Raw genomic sequence first — 21,135 nt, 5'->3', positions numbered from 1 at the left:
AATGTGAACTATTGTGTGGTCCAAGAGTAAAGGCTGTGTGAGGCCAATAAATGAAATATTTCTTCCACATCTCCTTAGTTTTCATTAAAGTATCATGTCATCTGCCCATAATTCATATAATAAACTGTATATAGGTGTTGTATGTTTCCTAACTGTGGCACAGCAGGAAAGTTCAGAGTGTCTGAATGTGGTCAGTTCATTTAACAGTAGGGCTGGGCGATATGGCTGTAAAATAATATTACTATATTTTTAGGCTTCATTATGTAATACATATCTCAATATTTTGAAATATCCTCTACACCACTTGAAATTCCAAAAAATAAAAAAGGAATGAACTACAGTTACAAATAAAGTAGTTACTGTCATAAAATAAAGTTATATAAACTGCTGTTACAATAAAATACTAGTTTAAGTATAATGTTTAAAAGTATAAATATAAGTATAATTAAAATATAAAGTATAAATAACACACTGTTATAGCAAAGATTAAGGGGCGGCACGGTGGCATCATGGTGAGCACTATTGCCTCACAGCAAGAGGGTCCCAGGTTTGATCCCGGGTTGGAACGGGGTTCAGTCCGTGGGCAGGGGCCCTTCTGTGCGGAGTTGCGTGTTCTCCCTGTGTCTGTGTGGGTTCTCTCTGGTTGATTGGTGACTTTAAATTGCCCTTAGGTGTGAGAGGTTGTCTGTCTATACAAGTCGGCCCTGCTTGTATAGTCTGGTGACCTGTCCAGGGTATACACCGCCTTCTGCCCGATGAAAGCTGGGATTGGCTCCAGCCCCCCCGCAACCCTTGCGAGGACAAGTAGTTACGGAAAATGACTGAATGAATGAGTAAAGTTAATAGAAACATTTACATAATTAAATATATCAAAGCGGAAACCATGGTGCTTTTATTTTAAAGAACGCGGCTCATCTTGGCTGGAAGTGTTGATGTTTTTGCTGTGCTTTAAAGAAAGTCTGGATACAGCCATGAAGACGGGCCTTGTCCATTCCTATGTGAGCATCTTATTGGTGCATGATACAAAAAAAAGCACTTTTTCGGGGTATGAAATATTATCTAGGCATGCATGCTTACAGCAGTTGAAAGGGTAACTTCTGCTGATGGAGTGACTGACTTCTAGTTTAGCACCTTGCTAGCTTGAATGGCTGTCTAAAAAATGTAATCTTATGGCTCTTTTAGACTTTCCAAATGTAATCAAATTGTCTGGCTTAAATTTAGATAGTGACATGAACCATTTCATGGGAGTTTTGATGCTCACAAAAACAATATTTTTTTATTTACAGATATCCCTTTTCTAATGTAAGTCAATGGGGAAAAGTTTTTGTGGGCCAGTGGGCATCACATAACAGACCTGGATGATGTAATTCCACTTTTGGCCACTATGTAAAATTTGTCTGTGATAGGCAGAGACCCTTAGGACAGAGGGAGAAGTGAAAACAGCATTAACTTGAACTCGAAATTTCAATAAAACACAATTGCGAGATGACTGTGTCCATTGAGTGATATTATGCGACTTCTTTTAAGATGTTACATGACTTTCCACTTGCGATAACATTCCATGAAACATCACGATGGATGTTAAAAACATTAGCAGGTTTATTTCGCTGTAATTTCTGTCTTGTTTCTGTCAAGAGTTAAGATGATCTCTTCCTCCATTCAGACATAACGTGCCATGTTTTGTAGAATGTCATGTGGCTTTGTTGTACTTCTTTTTCTCCTCCTCCTTCTTTGTCTTCTTTGGGTTTTGCGAAAAATGGCTTTTTCAAATCGCCTGAAATACCACCCTATGTGAGTGTAAAAACTTTTTTTGCAATAAACTGGAGGTTTCTTTTAAAATTTACATGTTTCCAATAGGTGTATTTTGTATTACATAATTGCAACAAGCGCAATTTGAGGGTTAATGGAAATCTGCCTAGGGTCTTATGCTGAATCCCTATGTTCAGTATCACTTTCCAGCTCCTCCATGTTTGTTTGATTTGGTGCCATGCATTGGGCAGATGCCCCTTCTCGTCAATAATTTTTTTTATATATATAAAGTTTGAAAGGGCTCAGCAGGTTGTTCAGTTTGATAGACGCATTTACTCAAGGGTTGCTCGATTATGGTGAAAATAATAATCACGGTTATTTTGATTGATCCGGAAATCATGATTATTTCACAATAATTTCACATGATTACTCATTGGCCTTCAGATCATCATGCCGTTATTAAACAGTAACTTTGGTGTTTATTTTTAACACTGGGTGTCCTTTAACTTCAAGTACAAGTGAACTGAAAAACAATGAGAGCTTTGTAGTGCAGCCATGATTATTTAACACATCTTGCACATTATTGTCTTTTGTTCACATTCACATATTATATATAATAAAACCTAACCCAACTAATTTAATGTAACAATACATAGCAGTTACTGAACTACAGAGTGAATTTTGAGTGAGGATCATTGATTGTTTTACTAACTCAGGAGAGACTCAGCAGCCAGACATTTCTCCATTATCTGTTGCGGTCCTAGCCACTTAGCCTATATTTCCCATCATTGCTTGTGCTGCACTGAGTGGTTTTTAGTTTGCAGTGAAGTTTACTGGTTTTGTTCATACATACAAATTTCACTTTTTGTCAGTGTTTATAATGGGTCCGTTCAGAACATGGTGGTTTATGCAGGTTTTTGTCATCTCTCGTTTTAGTTTGTATCTTACACCATTATAGGCTTATGCCATACAGTTGACTGGTTCTTAAATGCCCCTTGGCCAAAGCCTAATGTGGTATAGAAATCATATGATATGAAGAAATGGCAGTGTAAGTCCTTTAGTGATAAGTAAAGTTTTCTGCCCTGCATATCTGAGCACATTCCTAATGTGTTGTGGACCAATCAGATTGCTTGACTGGTCACATAATAGTCAATTGCATCATTCCTTATGGCTCCCAACAAGGTCTACCCATCCAGTGCAATAGCTGCCGTTGCTGAGTGAGCCTAAATCGCTTCACATCAACTACACTTAAGCAATATCACACGAGAGGGAGTGATGTTGTGCTTGAATCACGGCTGTGATTCAGTTGCAGGTACGAGGATGCAGGCCGAGTGCCGAAGGTAATCACCTCTGATGAAATATAGCACAACACATGACCTATGACATGACATGAGTATAATATTGCTTTTATTCAACAGTTGTACAAGTATCTTTTATTTGTTAATAGTAACAAGCGACAACAGATTATGATTCGTTTGTTTATTTACTGATTTTTTTGGCTCCGCCGACACAAATAGTAGTAGACAACAGTTGTTGCAATGTATAAACATTTTACTGCAAGCTGCTTACTAAGCTGTGTTAGCTCGGTTGTCATGTTTTAAGTGAAATAAGAGTCTGTTAACCAACACTTTGTCGGCCTGTGTGATTCAGATGAGTTAGTTTTATCAGACAGTTTGTCCCTCCAGCGTGTGTCGGCTCACTGCCGTGATCTCCGTCACCTTGAGTCTCGTATCACACAGCGTGTGTGTGTGTCTCTCAGGCTGTGTATAGTGTCCGACGAGTGTGTCCCTGTCACTGGACATGGTTTACTCCCAGTGAACAGCGGTTCACCAAAACCCGTCTGCCACAGCTGCCCCCTCCTGGGCTTCCTCATAACTTTTATTAACTTCAATGCATGTACAGTCAGCTCAAGACACACTTCAAAATTCCCATCCTTTCTTGCTCGCCCCCCACTCCTCTCTCTCCTCTCTTCTTATCTCCTCCCTCAACTTGACCAACTGACAGCTACATGAACAGCGCCAACTAGCTGTTTGAATCTACGCTTACACCATACTATAAACATATCCCACTTTTCAAACATATCCCACTTTCACTCTTACACTAATTAACGGCCGGATTTTGAACGGCCGTGAAATGAGTGATACATGCAAAGTTAAAAGTTAACAGTCCCAGTGATGTTGTATTCCTCTATCAGCACTCATGGAATGCCTCTTGCCCAGTCCAATTGCTTGGTCGGAACTGTTGTATTATCTCTTGCGACCAGACATTAGCCAGACGAAGGCTTGGTAGAGGAACAGCTCTCAGTCCAAGTCGGGTCAGCCTCGCCCTGATGCCGGCTCTCCTCCCTTTCTTGGTCCGGTGTTTTTGGTTTGTTTCTCCCCTCTGGTCTCACTGGGTGCCCAGCATATGCTGTTGGCGATCCTCTCGCAACCTGCTGCATTAGCCCAAACCCCACACAACTGTTTCCAATTTTGATAAGTGCTTCTCTATCATAGAAAAATCATGCTTCAGGAGAAGGGGTGACTGTGTTGAAAAAACAGAAATTTATACCAAAATATAGCAAAAAAGTAGCAAGGATTTGTGGAGCTACAGGCTGCCTCATCTACATGCTCTACTGTCATCACAGCAACAGGACAGGGTGTAGCCTGCTTCCTCCACCTGCCAGAGCAAGAGAGTTTGAATGTTTAAGTGTGACACATTATTTAAAATGTGTAAGGTTTAGGGGCGGGTGTGTGCTAATCTGCCCGCAGAATAGACTGTCCACATCTGTTGTGCTTGGTGTTGTGTGTGAAAAAGTAGACAATGCAATTATCTTATGGTAATCATCTCAACTCGTGTATCATTTCTGGTTGTTGTGAGGGCAGTATTACTTTTCATGTATTCATATTGGAATGTTGACATTGATTTGAGCCCCACCAGTGTATGGATTAGCCCCACCTTTATATAGCCATTAAAAAAGTCTGCTGCTGCCAATGAGTAAAGCATTTATACGCATACAGTATGTAGCTAATCAGCTGACGGTACAATAAAAAAATCAAGGAATGGGGCATCAGTAGCTCAGTGGATAGAGCAGGTGCTCCATGTACAGAGGCTGAGAACAGCGATCGTGGGTTCAACTTCAGCCTCAGCCCTTTGCTGCATGTCGACCCCTCTCTCCCTCTCCCTTTCACACACACTGTCCAATCAAATAAAGGCCAAAAAAGCCCAGAAAATATCTTTATATCTAAATTTTTTTTAAATAATAATGACCATAAAACCAAGGGGGAATGATATAATAGGCACAACCTAAGCAAGTCGCCAGTATTAGCCGACAGGACGCTCCTCCTCTGAAACACTAACAGAAACTGTTGGTGGGATATAGAGGCATGTGAAGGATGGAGCAAAACAGAGTCACAGATGTAACTTGATTAGCACACGTCCAGTGGAATCAGCGCTTCAGGGAGCTGAGGCTTGGGTCATTAATCCCTTGCTGGTCTAGGGAAAGAGCCTCTTACCATATGCTGTACAAGAAGAAGCAAGCCTCTGCAGGCCATATGCTTTTGAGACAACCTTGACACAAATATAACTGTCAGGCAGGGAATCCAGCACTTAGCAGTAGCATCAGCAGCCAGGGGAATTGGCACACGGAACTTTGGATGCCTCCCACTGAGGCAAAGTGCTGTAAATACACTGCAGTCTAGGAGGAAACTCTAGCTACTATGCCCCTGTTGACCTTTGTTCACCCACAGTCTGTGCAGTCTTTGGAGTTCTTTGCTGGAACATCACCAGGCTACAGGTTTAGGTATAATATATTGATCCACATATATACACATATTGATACACAGATTATTTAACTGTATCAATATCAATATATGTCACGATATACATCAAATCACCATGTCTGTCAAGCTTAAACTTTCTCTTTTACTTCTAAGTGAGATATGAAGATATCATAAGGTTAATTTTGGTTTAAATATTTATTTTCTGTCAGACACTGAACATGGCAAATATACTGTAGAACAGGCATCACCCACTGGCAGTCCAGTTACTAAAAATTCCTCCCAGCAAAGGTCCGAACCTCATACCTAAAACCAGTATTCAATTTAGTAGTAGTAGTCAATTAGCTGAACATTTTACTTCGATTATGATTGCTTTTTGGGTTTTTTTTTTTGTGGTTTATTTTTTGCCCTCATAGTTCACTGACACAGTTTCATTTGACCATGGTGTGTTGGAGTGTAATAAACATATGGTTAATTATTTATTAAACTTTCCAGCATTATAAAAAAATTAAAAGCTCCATCTTAAAGGAGTCATATTATACTTTTCCTGCTTTTTAAACATATTAATCCTGTTACAGTGTTGGATGGCCGTGTTAAAGAGCATGTGTCAGATACTGAGATGAGCATATGTGGGAGAAATCCCTGTGGGCAGTTTTGGATGCCTGTAAAGCTAACCTTTTGATCCTCTTTTTCTAAACCCAACACAGTCTCTCGTAACACTGAGAAGGATGTCTCTAATATGGGCACACTGCTCCATGTTCAGGCGGCTCCCTCTCCTCCGCTTTCCCCCCTCATCCTTCTCCCTCTGCACGACTGCTCTCCCCCTCCCTTCACCACTGGTCTGCCCGAATGTCCCTCAGCTGAGAGGAGTTTCTGGAAAGTTAACCTTGTTCAGTGTTTCCACAGAGGCAAGCACCAGAAACGGATGGACTTTGTTTCCCAGCCAGCAAAAGCCAAAAACGGCCATGTTCACGCCACTTCACAGAGGACCGTTTACTAAACAAGAGAAAGTAGGAAGCTGGCTATGCGGCTAAGCTAATGCTAACAGACGGTGTTGTTCCATTAATACAAGCTCGTGTGGAGGACTCCGAAGCACAAGCTGTAAGTAACATCATATCAGTGTTTTGTCTGGGTTTGTTTTGTGTTGAAAAGTGGACGTGAATACAGTGCTAGTTTGTACACATACATGTTGCTAAAGTTTACTGTAGAGCTAATATCGATTAGCACATAACAATACATTTGATAAAGTTTTCAAAATCTAATTTATCGTAGTTACCAAATATACAGATGTGGATTAACCTCCACAAGATTATACAGACGCATAACATGCATTAAGATATGTAATGTACTGTTTTGTGTCTCCTAAAAAAACACAGCATTGTTTTCTCAGCTGCTGAGCTTATGTGATCATTCCTCAGACTGGATACATATTACATTTGTTCAGTGTAATCTATGCTATTTCTGTGCTAACTTTCAAACAGAAAACAACAGAGCACAGTGAGGAGGGAGAGGTGAAGATTAATACTTGTAATATTCCAGTGTTACTGTTGATATGTCAGGTAGAAATTAAATGATTTAAAAGCAAGATTAGCTTTTTCTTTTAATAAAAAAGTTCTACTAAAATACACTGCAGGTAATGAAGCAGAATATTTTTAACTAAAATTATTATTATAATTGTGTTTTTCCAATTACGGTACATCACAGCAAATACCTTCAACTGCAAAACTTCCCGAAAAACAAGAAGAGACAATGCACTGCAAATCCTGTGGAAACAAAGCCAACATTCAGTAAGTAATAAACAAAGCTTTTGTTTCAATTATTCAGGTATCAAAAATAAAATAAAATAAAAAAAAACAAACAGGTATAACATTATAAAAAAATAAAGAATTGCACTTCTGTCATTCAACATTGTAGTATTGTTCTAATAAATAACAGTAAAACAAAAAAAGAACAGTAACAACAAACATATTTTTCAGAGTATGACAATGACCTGAGGAGGCCTCTGTTTGAGGAGATGTTGGAGGAGCCTTGCAGATACACAGATAAACTTAAAGAAATCCCCATCCCAGAAAATCTCTGTGTCCAGTTCCAGAGAATGTCAGAGAAAGAGGTCATTACAGGACAAGACATCATAACAAGAAGGGATGACGATCCTCACGTCTTCCCAGGTATCCCCAACACCAGCTAACAAAGCTGCAGTATGCAAGATATCTGTAACATCTGAAAGAGGGAGAGGACATCATCATTGGCGAAATAATTAGTGTCTTCTTTTTCTGTTTTACAGATTTTGCTGAATCCAGTGTGGAAATTCACCGATGAAGACAAGTATGACCTGTGAACCTCGTTGGGGTGTGCAGTAAAAGTAACGTGTTAGAGTAGTCCATTACATTTAAGCAGTAACTGTATAACAGATGTGTGGTATTATTATGTGCAGTAACATGTTACTACCTGATAGAAAGTGGTGATATTTTCTCTGCATTTTTCAACCTTTTGACATTTTTAATGCCTTGTTGGACTTTTGCAGTTTTTTGGGTGAAAATAATGCAAAAGTAGTGTTATGCATTACTCTGCACGGGAAGTAATATTGTAAAGAAACTTCCCTTTAAAATGACAGTTACTAGTAATATGTACTGCATTATATTTTGGAAGTTACTTGCTCAACACTGCTTGAGAAAGTTCAAAAGAACAAACTATTAATCATATTTGCTTGTATTTTTCTCTTCCAATGTTCTTATGGATACAGTGCACATTATATTGTCAATAAAATTCTTATTTTTCCTGATTGAGGTGATTTTCTTGTATTGACATTAGGGATCATGTGTTTGCACAGATGGAGGTAAACTAAAATTATTCCATGTAGTAACACAACTTTTATGACAAGAAGAAAAACATACTCTTCCTCTGCTCTCCTCACACATCCATAGTCTGCTCTCTGTGTGCTGTGGATGATATGTAGGCATTCAGTTTGGTTTGAGGCCTGGATGGGAAGTCATGTATATGATAGGGGACTTGGCTCTTGATTCGTTCTTCGTACAACCTAGTGTGGAAAAAAGAAAAACTATTTTTGAAATGAACAGATTTCATCAAGAATGAACATAGATAATTTCTCACTATTTTGTGTAACAGGAGTGATAATTATCCTGTTGGGAAAAACAAATACATGTTCTTTGATCCACCAGATATTAATGTCCTCTTAAAATGAATATAGTTTGTAGGGGATTTACAGTGTTAAAAAGAAATTCAGAATACTTTCTGTTATTAGAAATCCCACCAAGACAGTGTGGGAAAGATAATACTGTCTTTACAACAAACATTTTCGAGTAACAAGTAACAGCAGTTTATATAACAGAGTTGTTATGCTCAGCGACAATATTCCAAACCAGGAGTCTAAAATAACACTTTTCTCTGTAAATGTAGCTTACACATTTTTACAAATCAGTCCACTTCAGCTGGCGTACACACTTGCATGTTAATCAGCAGCAGTGAGCCATCACAGTTTATAGCAGAGGACACATTTTATCAGCAACTTTACCGTTGGTATTTCTTTTCCACTTCACTGGGCATCTGTGCATTTTCCACACGTGCACCTAGTAACAAGGGAGCGGCTGTGGCTCAGATGGAGAGTGGTTGTCCTCTGATCGAAAGCTCAGTGGTTAGATCCCCAGATCCTCATGTCCTCATGTTGAAGTAACCTAGGGCAAGATACTGAACTTTGCTTCGAAAGCTGGAGTGTGCATGTGTATGAATGGTTACTACCTAATAGGTAGCACTTTGAATGGTAGCCTCTGTCACTACTGTGTGAATGTGCGTGTGAATGGGTGAATGTGACATGTCCTGTGCAAGCACTTTGACTAGTCGAAAAGACTAGAAAAGCGCTATACAAGTACAGTCCATTTACCATTTACCATTTATTAGCAACTAAGTAAAAGCGGAATGCGAGTAAAAAAAAAAAAATGCACCATATGATTAACCAGTAACACTGATAACTGTTTACTCACCATGCAAAGATGGTTTGCAGAAGTCTCTGTTGCTGTGGAGGTTCATGCTGTAAACTTTCATTATCTGGACCGGATTCACGATCCAACATGTGTCTCGATGGTCACCATGTCCGAGTAACAACAACAAACTATGTTAGTTTGTCTGTACTGTTTGCAAACAGAACTTCTGCATTGACAGATGCCTCTTCCTGGGTGGCTTCGGCAAGCCGATCAATTAGCGGAGTGGGCAGGGTGGGATGCGGGCACGAAGGGGGAAGTTGAAACTGACTGTCTCAGGGCGCTGATGAAAACAGGGCTCTGATAGAAAATTTCAGATACAGTTTTCTGAAGATCTGGAAAGTTTTTTGACAGTGAATGATACAAAGCTGCTCCACTGGAGTTCAAGTTCAGTGTTCAAGATACTGAAAATGGGCATAATATGTCCAGTTTAAACAAACTTGTGGTAAATTTAAGCACATCGTCCTCATGAATGCTTGCTTGATTAGTCCAAAGCCTGTGGCTTTGGGGCAAATTTGGTCTGCCCAGCAATCAGGAAGTGGATGCTAAGTGTGGAGTGAAGCTTCACATCCCAATCCCCATGCCCAGGATGTCAACAAGGCAGCATGATGGCATTGTCTTCTGTGTAGTTTTTTTTTTTTTTTTAAATTCCACAGCTCTGTCGATCTGTTCACGGCTGATGATCCTGGCTGGCAGTGGCTGTGAGCCCCTCTTCCTTAACCGTGGTCTTCCCCTGTTCTCATCAAAGTGTTTGATTATGTCAGAAAAGGCAAACAAACAACAGGCATCTTGTCACCTGACTGTGGATGTATGCATACAAACTGCCCTCAGGTAGTTGCTAAATCATTAGCATCACAGTCAGTACTTTATTCATGCACCCATAGATGTGTTATTCTTGCACCCAAAGGTGTTATTCACCCATGGTGTGTTATTCACAAATTATTCAAGCACATTATCAGGTTGTTGTGTTATTCAAATTAATAGCAGATGCTCACAGTTGCAATGTAAGTATCATTTGCATTTTAAAACAACAATACTGAGCTAGCTAGCTAGCTAGCTAGATAAATTGGACATGAATGAAACTCATGGTGGATTAATAAAGGATAGCTTGTAGCATGAAAAACAGTTTGTAATCCCTGTATGTGATTTTAAATGAACACTAACGTAACGTAGATAACTTGGACGTTAATGAAAACTCACCCCATAAGAAACTAAAAAGTATTCCTGCAGACTTCATTGCCTTCGATCAGATAACAAGTTCAGGGGTGCTTTCTTTTCATTGCAGGCCTCTTGGTGGATGTAGTTATTTCATAAATAACTACTACGCCTGTTTGCCTCAAGGTGTCCAATTATTAAAGCTAAAGAATCCATCTGTATGATGTACATAAGCTCTGGAGAAAGGCTACACGACTGTGTTCCAAGGAGAGAATTCTCCTTTCTTCTTCTGTAGCATTTGCAGTCAAAGTTACGGATCTTCTCCATTTCTATTTCTTTATTGTCTTCAAATGTTACAGTAGATATAATTTCTGATATCTTACAGAATCGGAAGTGAGATCGGCGTTGGTATGACCAGGAGCATCTGGCTTCTGCCAAATATTTGTGCTGTAACAGCCCTGATTTAGTTCTTCTGCAATGAGTTTTTCCTGCTCCATCTTCATTCAGTGATGAAAACACACAGCTTCCAGAAGTAGCAGTAACAATTTCTAGCCTACTTTAAACGCAGGAGCGGCTGTTTAAGTAGCCATGTGGTTCCTCTTTAACGTGCAGCTGATTGGCCGAAAAAAGGAACAAAAAGCAGGTGAATAGCCAAAGAAAGCCAGTATGCTAATTTACTGTGGTGTCACCACTAGCAGCCGTTTTTTTCTCTAAAACAACCCATATACAAAGTTTATGGTTTTAAGGCCCCCAATACTGTTATTTAAAGCATGGGATGGCTTATTCGTGATTTCAACTTGCATACTCTGCAAAAAATGAAAATCACTTATATATAAAAAAAAAAGATTTTTCTTTGTTTACACAGCCCCGATTTAGTTCTAGCTAAAACAGTTCACACATTTATTTTGCTATGTTAAAAACTCCAAGTGTAAACAGACTTTCTTCTCAGAGTGACAGCAGGGACAGACAGGAAGCTGATGGAGAGGTAAACAGTGCACACACTACACTGCATCAAATGGGTCTGAAAACAGGCTATATGAGTGAAAGAAAACAGCATTTAAAATTCCAATATACTAACATATGCTCATGGAAGTACTCTGATCTTTTACTGAAGTAAAAGTAACAACAGTGCAGAAATACTGTTTTAAGTAAAATTTCTGCATTCAAAATATCATTCAAGTACTAGTACAAATGTATGAACAACAAAATATACTTGAAAAAGCCAACCAGAAATAAAAGTATTTACCATAGTGAATGCCCCATTTCAGAGTAACATAACCTGTATGTTAATTATTATGAAATATGGACCTAGATTAATCTATAATAATACATCATAATTATTAGTTGATTTATATTTTGTATTAATAATCTGAATTTGTAAAGTAACTAATACAGTCACAAAAATGTAGTGCAGTACAACATATGCCTCTGAGATGAAGAGTGAAGTAGCCCACAAACATAGCATTAAATGGAAGTACTCAAGTACACAAGCCTTAAAATTGTACTTAGGCTGCCTATAACACTTAATTAGATTACCTAGTTACATTCCAAAACTGTTAACATAAATACAGAACTAGTCAATACATGTGTAATGAAAGCAGTTTTTGAAGTACCCCCAGTTGTGACATTTTTTGATGTACACATTTCAAATTTTCAATTAAGATGTGTACTTTGAATGTAAATCAAGGGCCAGAGTGCATAAAAAAGCATCAAAGGGGAGAAAATCCTGAACTCCGTACTGAGTGTGGTCTAAGCCCGAAACATCCTTAAACCCTAAGAAACAGTGCCCATTACCATGCTCCCCCCCCATGTATGCAGACTTATAGATGTTTGAGGGATTGTGCTGACATGTCAACTCTTGACTAGGACAGTCAAGTTTCTTATTGTCTTATTGTTTCATTTCAGGTCCTACATTTCCTGCCCTTGTTCATGTTTCCCTCCTGTGTGATGACCTGCCCCAACCTAATGTTTTACACCTGTGTCTTGTTGCCCCCCCTCCCTTCAAATAGTTAGTCTAACCACAGTGTAGTACAGATGCTCATGCTCCCTTCAGGATGAATTGCAGTAATTTTGGTGACCCTTTCACTCTGCTATGCTTAAATGTTGAATAATGGTGTGTGACTGTGATTTAAATTAAATAAGTATCTGTGCTGTACTGCAATTTGATTGTTATTGTATCAGAGTAACATATTACTAACAATATTGCTTACAATTTCTCAGTAGAAATTGTGATTTAAAATATTTACTTTTGATATGTTGAAAGGTAATGAAACTATTTGTGAACTGAAAAAAACCCACCCGGAAATAATAATATACATATAAAAACATAAACAATTAAAAAAAAGCCCCAATATAAAACATAGAAACAGTAAAAGTACTATACATGAAAATACAGTAACTTAATACTTTACATTAAAATACAGCAATAAACCTTTCAATTGAAATACAGTAATATTTACAGCAACATTTTACAGTATTTGTTACTTTTATTACTTTCACATAAACAGTAGAGTGGCTCAGTACAGCCATACATGGCATTGAAGATAGAGTTAAATCTCAACACTGCGCAAAGTCAAAGGATAAATATCTATGCTTCTTCAGTAAATACAGGGAAATGGGGCTATATTGAATACTAAATCACTCATTTCTTTCCTCAGTGTCTGTATCTAATGGAACGTCACACATAGAGCAAGATAAGCAGGAGGAGTTTCATGCCGGGGATTACATTGGACCTTCAAGATGAGTTCTGGCTTTTTGATGAAGAGTGACTGAATTACAGACACAGCATTGTCAAACCTTTACTCCAAGACAAACACAGCCCAAGAGACAGCAAGGCAGAGCATGAATAGACCAACCAGCACAGGGCAGAGGGGCCAAAATGCCTCACTGAACCACAGCCAAAGCTCACGTAAATGCAGCATGTACACAATATGGTACAGATATATTAAAAAAGTAGTTTTATGCTAGATGTCATTGTAATGGGTTTTTTTTTTCTTCATTTTTTTTGCCAGATATGGACGTCAGGGAGTCACCAGAGGGGTAAGTTATAATGGAATGGAATGGAATAAATTATAGCCTGTATAACACACTGAAAGTAACATTTATTTGACCAAACTAAAATATGTAAGCAAAACATAAGAAGACTAATTATTTTAATTATTGAATTTAAAATCAGCGTTCTGTGTAATGTTGTAGAGCCATACATAAACACGTTTTGCATATAGGCATGTCCGATATAAGTAGAATTGAAAACTTGTCCAATTCACCTTATTCCTGAGGTATAAACAGTTATGGGTGCAACTTCCGGTGGGTTTACAGTAAACTAATTCATTACAGGATTACAGTAAACTAATTCCTCACACTGACTTTCTATGGATGGTAATCTCGGTTGCTAACCATCAACAGCAGTTCTTTAATAAAGTCTTTCACCTTGAATTCAGTAAATACAGCTTCAGTTTTAATAGATATTTAACTAATTTACTTAATTTATCATGTTCTAAAATGTCCTCATGGAGCTATTGATCTGTCTATGTCTGTAACCAACAACCTGGCTAAGCTAAATGTGTAGCTTCAACAACAGTGTACCTTGAACATATTGTTTGCGAAACCAATGGTACAGTTTACCTACAGAGAGAAACAGGTTGCCACCATAGACTATATACACAGTCTGTGAATGCCATCCATACTATATAACGTTAATACCGTATTGTCTGGTAATGTCAAATAAAATGCATTGTTCCTGACTGGATCAAAGTGGGCCGTGATTTGTCCCATACTTTCATGCACTAATGCACACACTATGTTTTCACATACTTCACATATAAGAAATAATAACGTTTTGGTTTTTTTTACTTTAGAGAGTGGAAAGTATTAAATCAGTTGGTGGAAGAGAATGACACTCATAATCATAGATCTGTCACTAAACAGTACCATATGATACCCCTGTTTGATCCTAGGAAGTTATATATTTAATACTATACTACTACTTATAATATAAAAATATTTTCTAGTTTCTTGGTCTTCCCCTGTCTGACTACATTTTCTGCTATATTATGTTGCGGTTATCAATAACTATGTTAGAATTTGGATTTTGCACTCGTTAAAGGAAAAGGGCACCATTCTCCATTTAGGAGAAAATTTTATATTATGACAGTTTCAGAACATGTCATCACTTCAATCAGTCTCACAATCTGTACCCTTTATCCTGTATACACTGATCTTGTTTCTCTCATGAAATAATATTCACAGACAACGACTTGGCAATAAATTAAATATTTTATTTAGGCTAATAAAATGATGAGTAAATAGAGGAAGTAGTATGACATATAAAGGACAGTGAACAAATGAAAGGGAACCTAAGTGATGTATGTTCAGGTGATGTACATGATTAATTATGGATGATAGTGGGTAGAAATATGTGACTCTCTAAAGCGTGGATGCGTGCTGAACGGTAAAATAGAATTAGAAATTTGGCATTAAAGCTTAGCTATATGACATCAACTCTGATCACTAGAAGATGTTATTCTGCCTACTTTTGCCGACATGATTAGACTTCTCCGGGGAGGTCCAGGTCGTTGCTTCACTCCAGTGGAGAGCTGCTGCGCGTCTTCTAGACGAGGTGACCTGCTGAAAGGTGGCGGCGGCCGGGCAGGTGGAGTCGGTGTGTGGCAGTCTTTAACTGGCCTCGGTGTCCGCCTCAGCGAACGGTAAAAGTCTTTTACAAAGTCTTTAAGAGCAGGCAACGGATGCTGACAGTTTGTGCAGCAGGTGTTGCTTCTAGATCTGTGGCAGAGTTGACGGCGAATCACGGAGTGTCCTTCTCAATTAAAACTTCGCAGAAATAATCAAAAGTAGTCCCGTTGGTCTGACAAATGCCCTTTAAATTGTTAATTTGAGTTTACTTAAAACGAATTGCAAAAGTGTCTTTACTGACCAAAAACTGGTATAAAGAAAAGCGTCAAAGATTTAAAAAGAAAATGGCTTCAAAAATTAAAGTTAAGCAAAGCTCTGGTGAGCTGTTGTGGCTCCTCTTATAAAACTGAAGAAAAGAAAAAGGTGCAAAAAAGGATCAGGGTGTTGAATGAATGAAAGTGGTGGCACTGAAGCTCTAGCAATATCATACCTCCTGTTGGGAAGACATTTTCATTCTTTTGCCCAGCCAACAATTTAAAATTGTTGGCTGGGAGACTTCCGGTATGGCGTAGAAGCAAATGGCAGCAAAAAGCGGCGGCTCCCAGACGACCTTATTTTCCCCCAAAAAACCCTGGATAATCACGCAGAAAAGTTATCAATGTAGCATGACAGGGGAAAGAAAAGACACACCAGACAGAATTCACAACAAAACCCTGGAAAAGGCGATAACTTCGCCGTCAGAAAGTGAGGATACAGCTAACGTTAGCATACTAGCTGAGCAAGAGGCTATGGAAGCTATTCAAGCGAAGATAATTGACGAGATACAGGCAGTTCTTGTGGTTGTGAAAAAAGACCTGAACGAGGCAATAGGGACACTCAAGAGCGAGCTGGTGGACTTCTGAGGAGAAATGTAATACGAACCTAAACGGCATTTCATCTGAGTTAAAAGAAATAACGGATAGAGTTGAGGCAACGGAGCAGAGAGTGGCTGACGTGGAGGAAAGTCACGCCGAGCATGCGGAGATGTTAATGTACACAATTGAACTCCAAAAATCCATTCAAGCCCAGTTAACGGACCTAGAGGCGCGTTCCCGGAGGAATAACATCCGGATCCATGGTATTGCAGAGGGGGCCGAGGGGGACAACATGAAAACTTTTCTGGAGCAGTTTTTCAAAAATGAACTCTCTCTCACCACCCCTCTCGGTATTCAGCGTTGCCACCGATCACTGGGACCCAGACCACCGCAAGACTCCAACCCCAGGTCCGTGCTCGTATATTTCCTGGAGTATACAACTAAAGAGCAGGTGCTCCGCTCCGCTTGGAGAAAAAAGGAGATCCACTACAATGGAAAACGAGTGTTTTTTGAGCAGGACTACCCCACAGAAATACACATGAAAAGAAAGGCATACACCTTCATCAGAAAAGCTCTCAAGGAGAAGGGCATTCGTTTCCAGATGCTTTACCCAGCAAAATTCAGAGTGTTTTTGACACGGGGCCAGTTATCTATAACAACGTGGAGGAGACGACTGAGGACCTGAGGAAGAGGGACTTATCCCGGACGGACACGGAGCAGACCCCCACGCAGAGTGCACCCCGACGGGATCAAAACAAACTCCGTGGGAAACAGCTGGCCCAAAATCACGCCGGCAGCAGGAGGTCCGCCTCAAACATATTCAGGACAAACTGAAGGGGTTTTATCGCAATGAGGAGGCTTCATGAGAGGTTTTGGTATTGTGAATAACTGAGTAATCTGCAGAGACCGGTAAGACTATTACAGCCAATACCACACCAGACTGTATAGCATGATCAGGTTTATTTCTCTATTCTAAACCGTTGCCAGTTAAACTGACTGCATGTCTGGGAGCCAATGTTTATTTCTCTACGTGCACTGCTCTGATGTTATCCTGTCAGAGAGAATGGGTGACACGGGGAGGGGCACCTTCTAGGTTAAGGGACTCCCCTCCCAAATTAGAAGTTGAAACTACACTTCATTATGTATGTTAGGTTCATATGTTACGTTCTACTTTGGTACACAGGCAGATGTTTTGTTGTTCTGGTCATCTATGGATGTTTAACTATTAAGATAAACTTGTTTTTCTTTTTCCATCAACTGAAATGCATCATCAAGAGTACAGAGTGATCACTCTTAATGTTAATGGGCTAAATAATCCCATCAAGAGGAGTAAGGCCATTGCTAAAATGAAAAGGGAGAAGCAAGATATAATCTTCTGGCAAGAGACTCACCTAACAAATATTGAACATGGGAAACTGTGTAAAATGGGATTTAGGAACTCATTTTACTCCTCTTTTGAGAAAGGGAATGCAAGGGGTGTAGCAGTATTAATTTCGAACAGAGTAAATTTCCAGTTTTCTTCACAAATTACAGATAAAGAAGGGCGTTACTTATTGGTTAAAGGTTTCATTGATAATAAAGAAGTAACATTATTTAATTTTTATAGACCACCAGGAACTAATAAAGGACTAATTAAAAAGGTGTTTAACATGATAACTACAGAAGCATCAGGTGTGCTGATAAGCGCAGGTGACTGGAATATTAATTTACACCCCACCTTAGACTCTACAAGTAGAACAAAAAATATAAAACCTGAAGCATTATACACCAAAAAAATGCTTAAAGAAATAAGCATGTTGGATGTATGGCGCGAATTACATCCGACAGATAAATGTTTTACTTTCTTCTCCCACTGCATTGTATGTATTCAAGAATTGATTATTTTTTATGTTTAAAACTGACATGCATAGGATTTTAAAATGTGACATAGGGGTAAGAGATATTTCAGACCATGCCGGGTATATTTGACACTGCATTTAGATAACAGACCTAAAGAGACCCTGTGGAGTCTAAATACTAGCCTCTTAAATGACTCCCAGTGCCGAAAATATATAGAGAAAGAATTTGAAGAGTATATGTTGTTTAATGATAACGAGATGGTGTCTCCCAGTACATTATGGGATGCGGCCAAGTCTGTTGTCAGAGGCAAACTAATAATGTGGTCAGCACGTAAGAAGAAAGAAAATGAGAAACAAATTAATGATCTGACTGTAAAACTAAAATCCCTGGAAACCAGACACATGAAGTATAATGATAATGATGTCCTAAACCAAATCAGAGACACAAAACAAACTCTGAATAACATATGCGAAAATCAAATGGAAAAAGACTTAAATTTATCAAACAATCATTCTATGAAAATGGGCCTAAATCTAAAAACTGCTTGCATGGAGGATGCGCAAACAATTGGCAGAGAGATTTATTCACAAAATTAAAGACCTACAGACTGATAGAATGTGTCACGAACTGGAGGATATTCAAAACACATTTGAAACTTATTATAAGAACTTATACTCACAACCCCAGGTAGCTGAATCAGTAGCTGTGTCAGATTTTTATCATCTTTAGATTTACCATCGGTGGGTATGGAGCAAAATAAAATAATGACCCAAGACATTATGGATGAAGAAATTAATAGAGCCATATCGAGATTGAAAACAGGTAAAATGCCAGGAGCTGATGGCTACCCTGCGACATGGTATAAAACCTTCGAAAAATCCTTGTACCGGTACTCAAAAATGCTTTAATTATGTCCTGAGGGGCGGAGAGACACCGCTTTCCTGGAGACAAGCTATAATCTCAGTGATCCCCAAACCAGGTAAGGACAAGACACAATGTAGCTCGTACAGACCCATATCAGTGCTTAACATGGATTACAGATTATATGCATCAATACTAGCAAAAGGATGGAGGGCATCGTCCCAGATCTGATAGACCCAGATCAGACTGGCTTTGTGAAGTACAGGCAAACCCAAGACAACGTGTGACGAGCCCTCCACCTTATTAATCGGATGAGAAGTAGCGACAGGGAATCTATAGCCATTAGCCTTGATGCTGAAAAGGCTTTTGATTCTGTTCGTTGGAAATATTTGTATTTGGTTCTTAAACGTTTCGGCTTCAATGATCAGGTAATTGGATGTTTGAACTCCCTATACTGCTCCCCTACAACCAGAATAAAAATTAACGGGTCCCTGTCTAATACAATACTTCTGGAGAGGGGCTGTCGTCAGGGGTGCCCCCTTAGCCCTACACTTTTTGCTCTTTTTATTGAGCCATTGGCTCAGGCAATAAGAGAGGATGAGGACATAACTGGTGTACAGATTGGAAACACACAATATAAAATTTGTCTATATGCGGACGATATTCTTATGACCCTTAGCAACCCCAAAGTAAGTCTCCCCAAATTGTTACACCTACTTGAAGAATTTGGCTCATACTCTGGCTATAAATTAAATTTACATAAAACCCAAACTCTAACCTATAATCTGAGTCCACATGAAAATATCTATACAACATGTAAATTTAAACTGACAAATAATATTATGAAATACCTTGGAGTACAAATACCAAAGGACTTAACTACCATTTATGACCACAACTATACCCCTATAACAGCTGACATCAAGACAGACTTAAATCGCTGGTCCTTATTACCGACAAATATGTACAATCGGATAGACATTGTTATGATGAACGTGGTGCCTCGACTCCTGTACCTCTTCCAGTCGTTGTCAATTGAGATACCACCAAAGCAATTTAATGAATGGAATAGGATGATATCTACTTTTATCTGGGCAAAACAAAGACAGCGGATTAGACTTCAGACACTACTCTCTTGACGTGTCCCCCACTTGCATAGGGGAACTCGAGAATTACAGAGACCATGCCAAGGCAGTCCACCACAGGTTGGTCAGATTGATGTTTTGGTGGGAACTCCCCAACTGCGGATATTGCTACTGTGCGGAACACAGCTCTCATTGACATCACCATAGCAAGCACCACAGCAACACCTGTATCTGGGATTTTTAACCTCACTTAGGCATAGCAGGGATAAGTGGGGGCATATCGTCCATCTTTATGTACAGTCAATGGGTGGAAGAGATTGTGTTTTTCACGTTTTATTTTACAATCACCCTGAGAAAGAAGATTTGTGAACCATTCTGTACCGCAACTATTGGAAAACGCCAACTTGTGCCCAAGCACCAGAGTGACGCCCATAATCCACACAAGGCAGCATGGGGGCTCATATCCCCAAGTAAGTGTTGTGCCTGGCTCAATAGCTGTGTTAAAAAATGTCCCCTATCATGGATATAGTGCACTTCATAGTGTGTTTGCCATTTTGTGATGGTGTTCAAATTCTCAGTAGTTAATTCCATCCACTATATAGTGCACTATAGGATACCTACATTGCACAGCAAATTTGTTTATGTTTGAAAAATAGATGTTGCATCTTGCTGCTAGCTTTACCTGCCAGGCTAAGCTAAGCAGGCTAAAAACAAAACTGCCTCTACACACTGCTTTGGGGTTTGGGAATTATTCATATGTATTTAACCTCTCTGGCTTGTATAGCCTACATAACATAATGTATATACATAGAGTTGCCTATGCAATCAATTGAAATAATAAGAAGCATTAACACACACATCGCTGAGATGCAGGTATGGTAAGTAATGTCTGAAAAACATTTCATCAGCAAGCTGCCATTTAGCCTGCTTAGCTTAGCTTGGCAGGTAGAGCTAACATTACCCAAGTCCTACAACATCTTTTTTACATGTATTTATTTCCCTTTATATACAAACCACAGAGTGTAAATACATGGCAACAATTTCCCAACCCCAAGACAATGTGTAGAGGATTCTGCATTCAAGCCTACTTAGTTTAGCTTAGCTAAGCTTAGCTAATGCTACCAGCAAGATGCCTTTTAGCCTGTTTAGCTTTATTTAGCTTAGCTTAGCAAGTAGAGCTAATGTTGCCACAGGTCCTGTAAATCAT

The 21,135-nt window shown here is 39.1% G+C and overlaps 1 protein-coding gene and 1 long non-coding RNA gene across 3 annotated transcripts in view; both read left to right on the top strand.

Annotated features, from left to right (window-relative positions):
- The first annotated feature begins 6,266 nt into the window (after positions 1 to 6,266).
- On the top strand, positions 6,267 to 8,289 carry LOC148185425 (uncharacterized). Its single transcript, XR_015775970.1, has 4 exons — positions 6,267 to 6,608; positions 7,212 to 7,294; positions 7,484 to 7,675; positions 7,792 to 8,289. It is a non-coding gene; the product is annotated as an uncharacterized LOC148185425 (long non-coding RNA).
- A 5,140-nt stretch (positions 8,290 to 13,429) lies between these two features.
- LOC148185424 (uncharacterized) overlaps positions 13,430 to 21,135 on the top strand; it is a 38,139-nt gene continuing 30,433 nt past the window's right edge. For both annotated transcript variants that reach the window (XM_088074924.1, XM_088074923.1), the window contains exons 1-2: positions 13,430 to 13,565; positions 13,669 to 13,696. In XM_088074924.1, the coding sequence (XP_087931050.1) occupies positions 13,499 to 13,565; positions 13,669 to 13,696 (95 nt within the window). In that variant the 5' untranslated portion in view covers positions 13,430 to 13,498. The remainder of the gene's footprint in view (positions 13,566 to 13,668; positions 13,697 to 21,135) is intronic.

This window comes from Plectropomus leopardus, unplaced genomic scaffold (assembly GCF_026936395.1).
Source record: "Plectropomus leopardus strain MGB_pleo_1.0 unplaced genomic scaffold, ASM2693639v1 Contig26, whole genome shotgun sequence".
Lineage (NCBI taxonomy): Eukaryota > Metazoa > Chordata > Actinopteri > Perciformes > Serranidae > Plectropomus > Plectropomus leopardus.
This window is presented reverse-complemented; position numbering and strand designations above follow the sequence as displayed.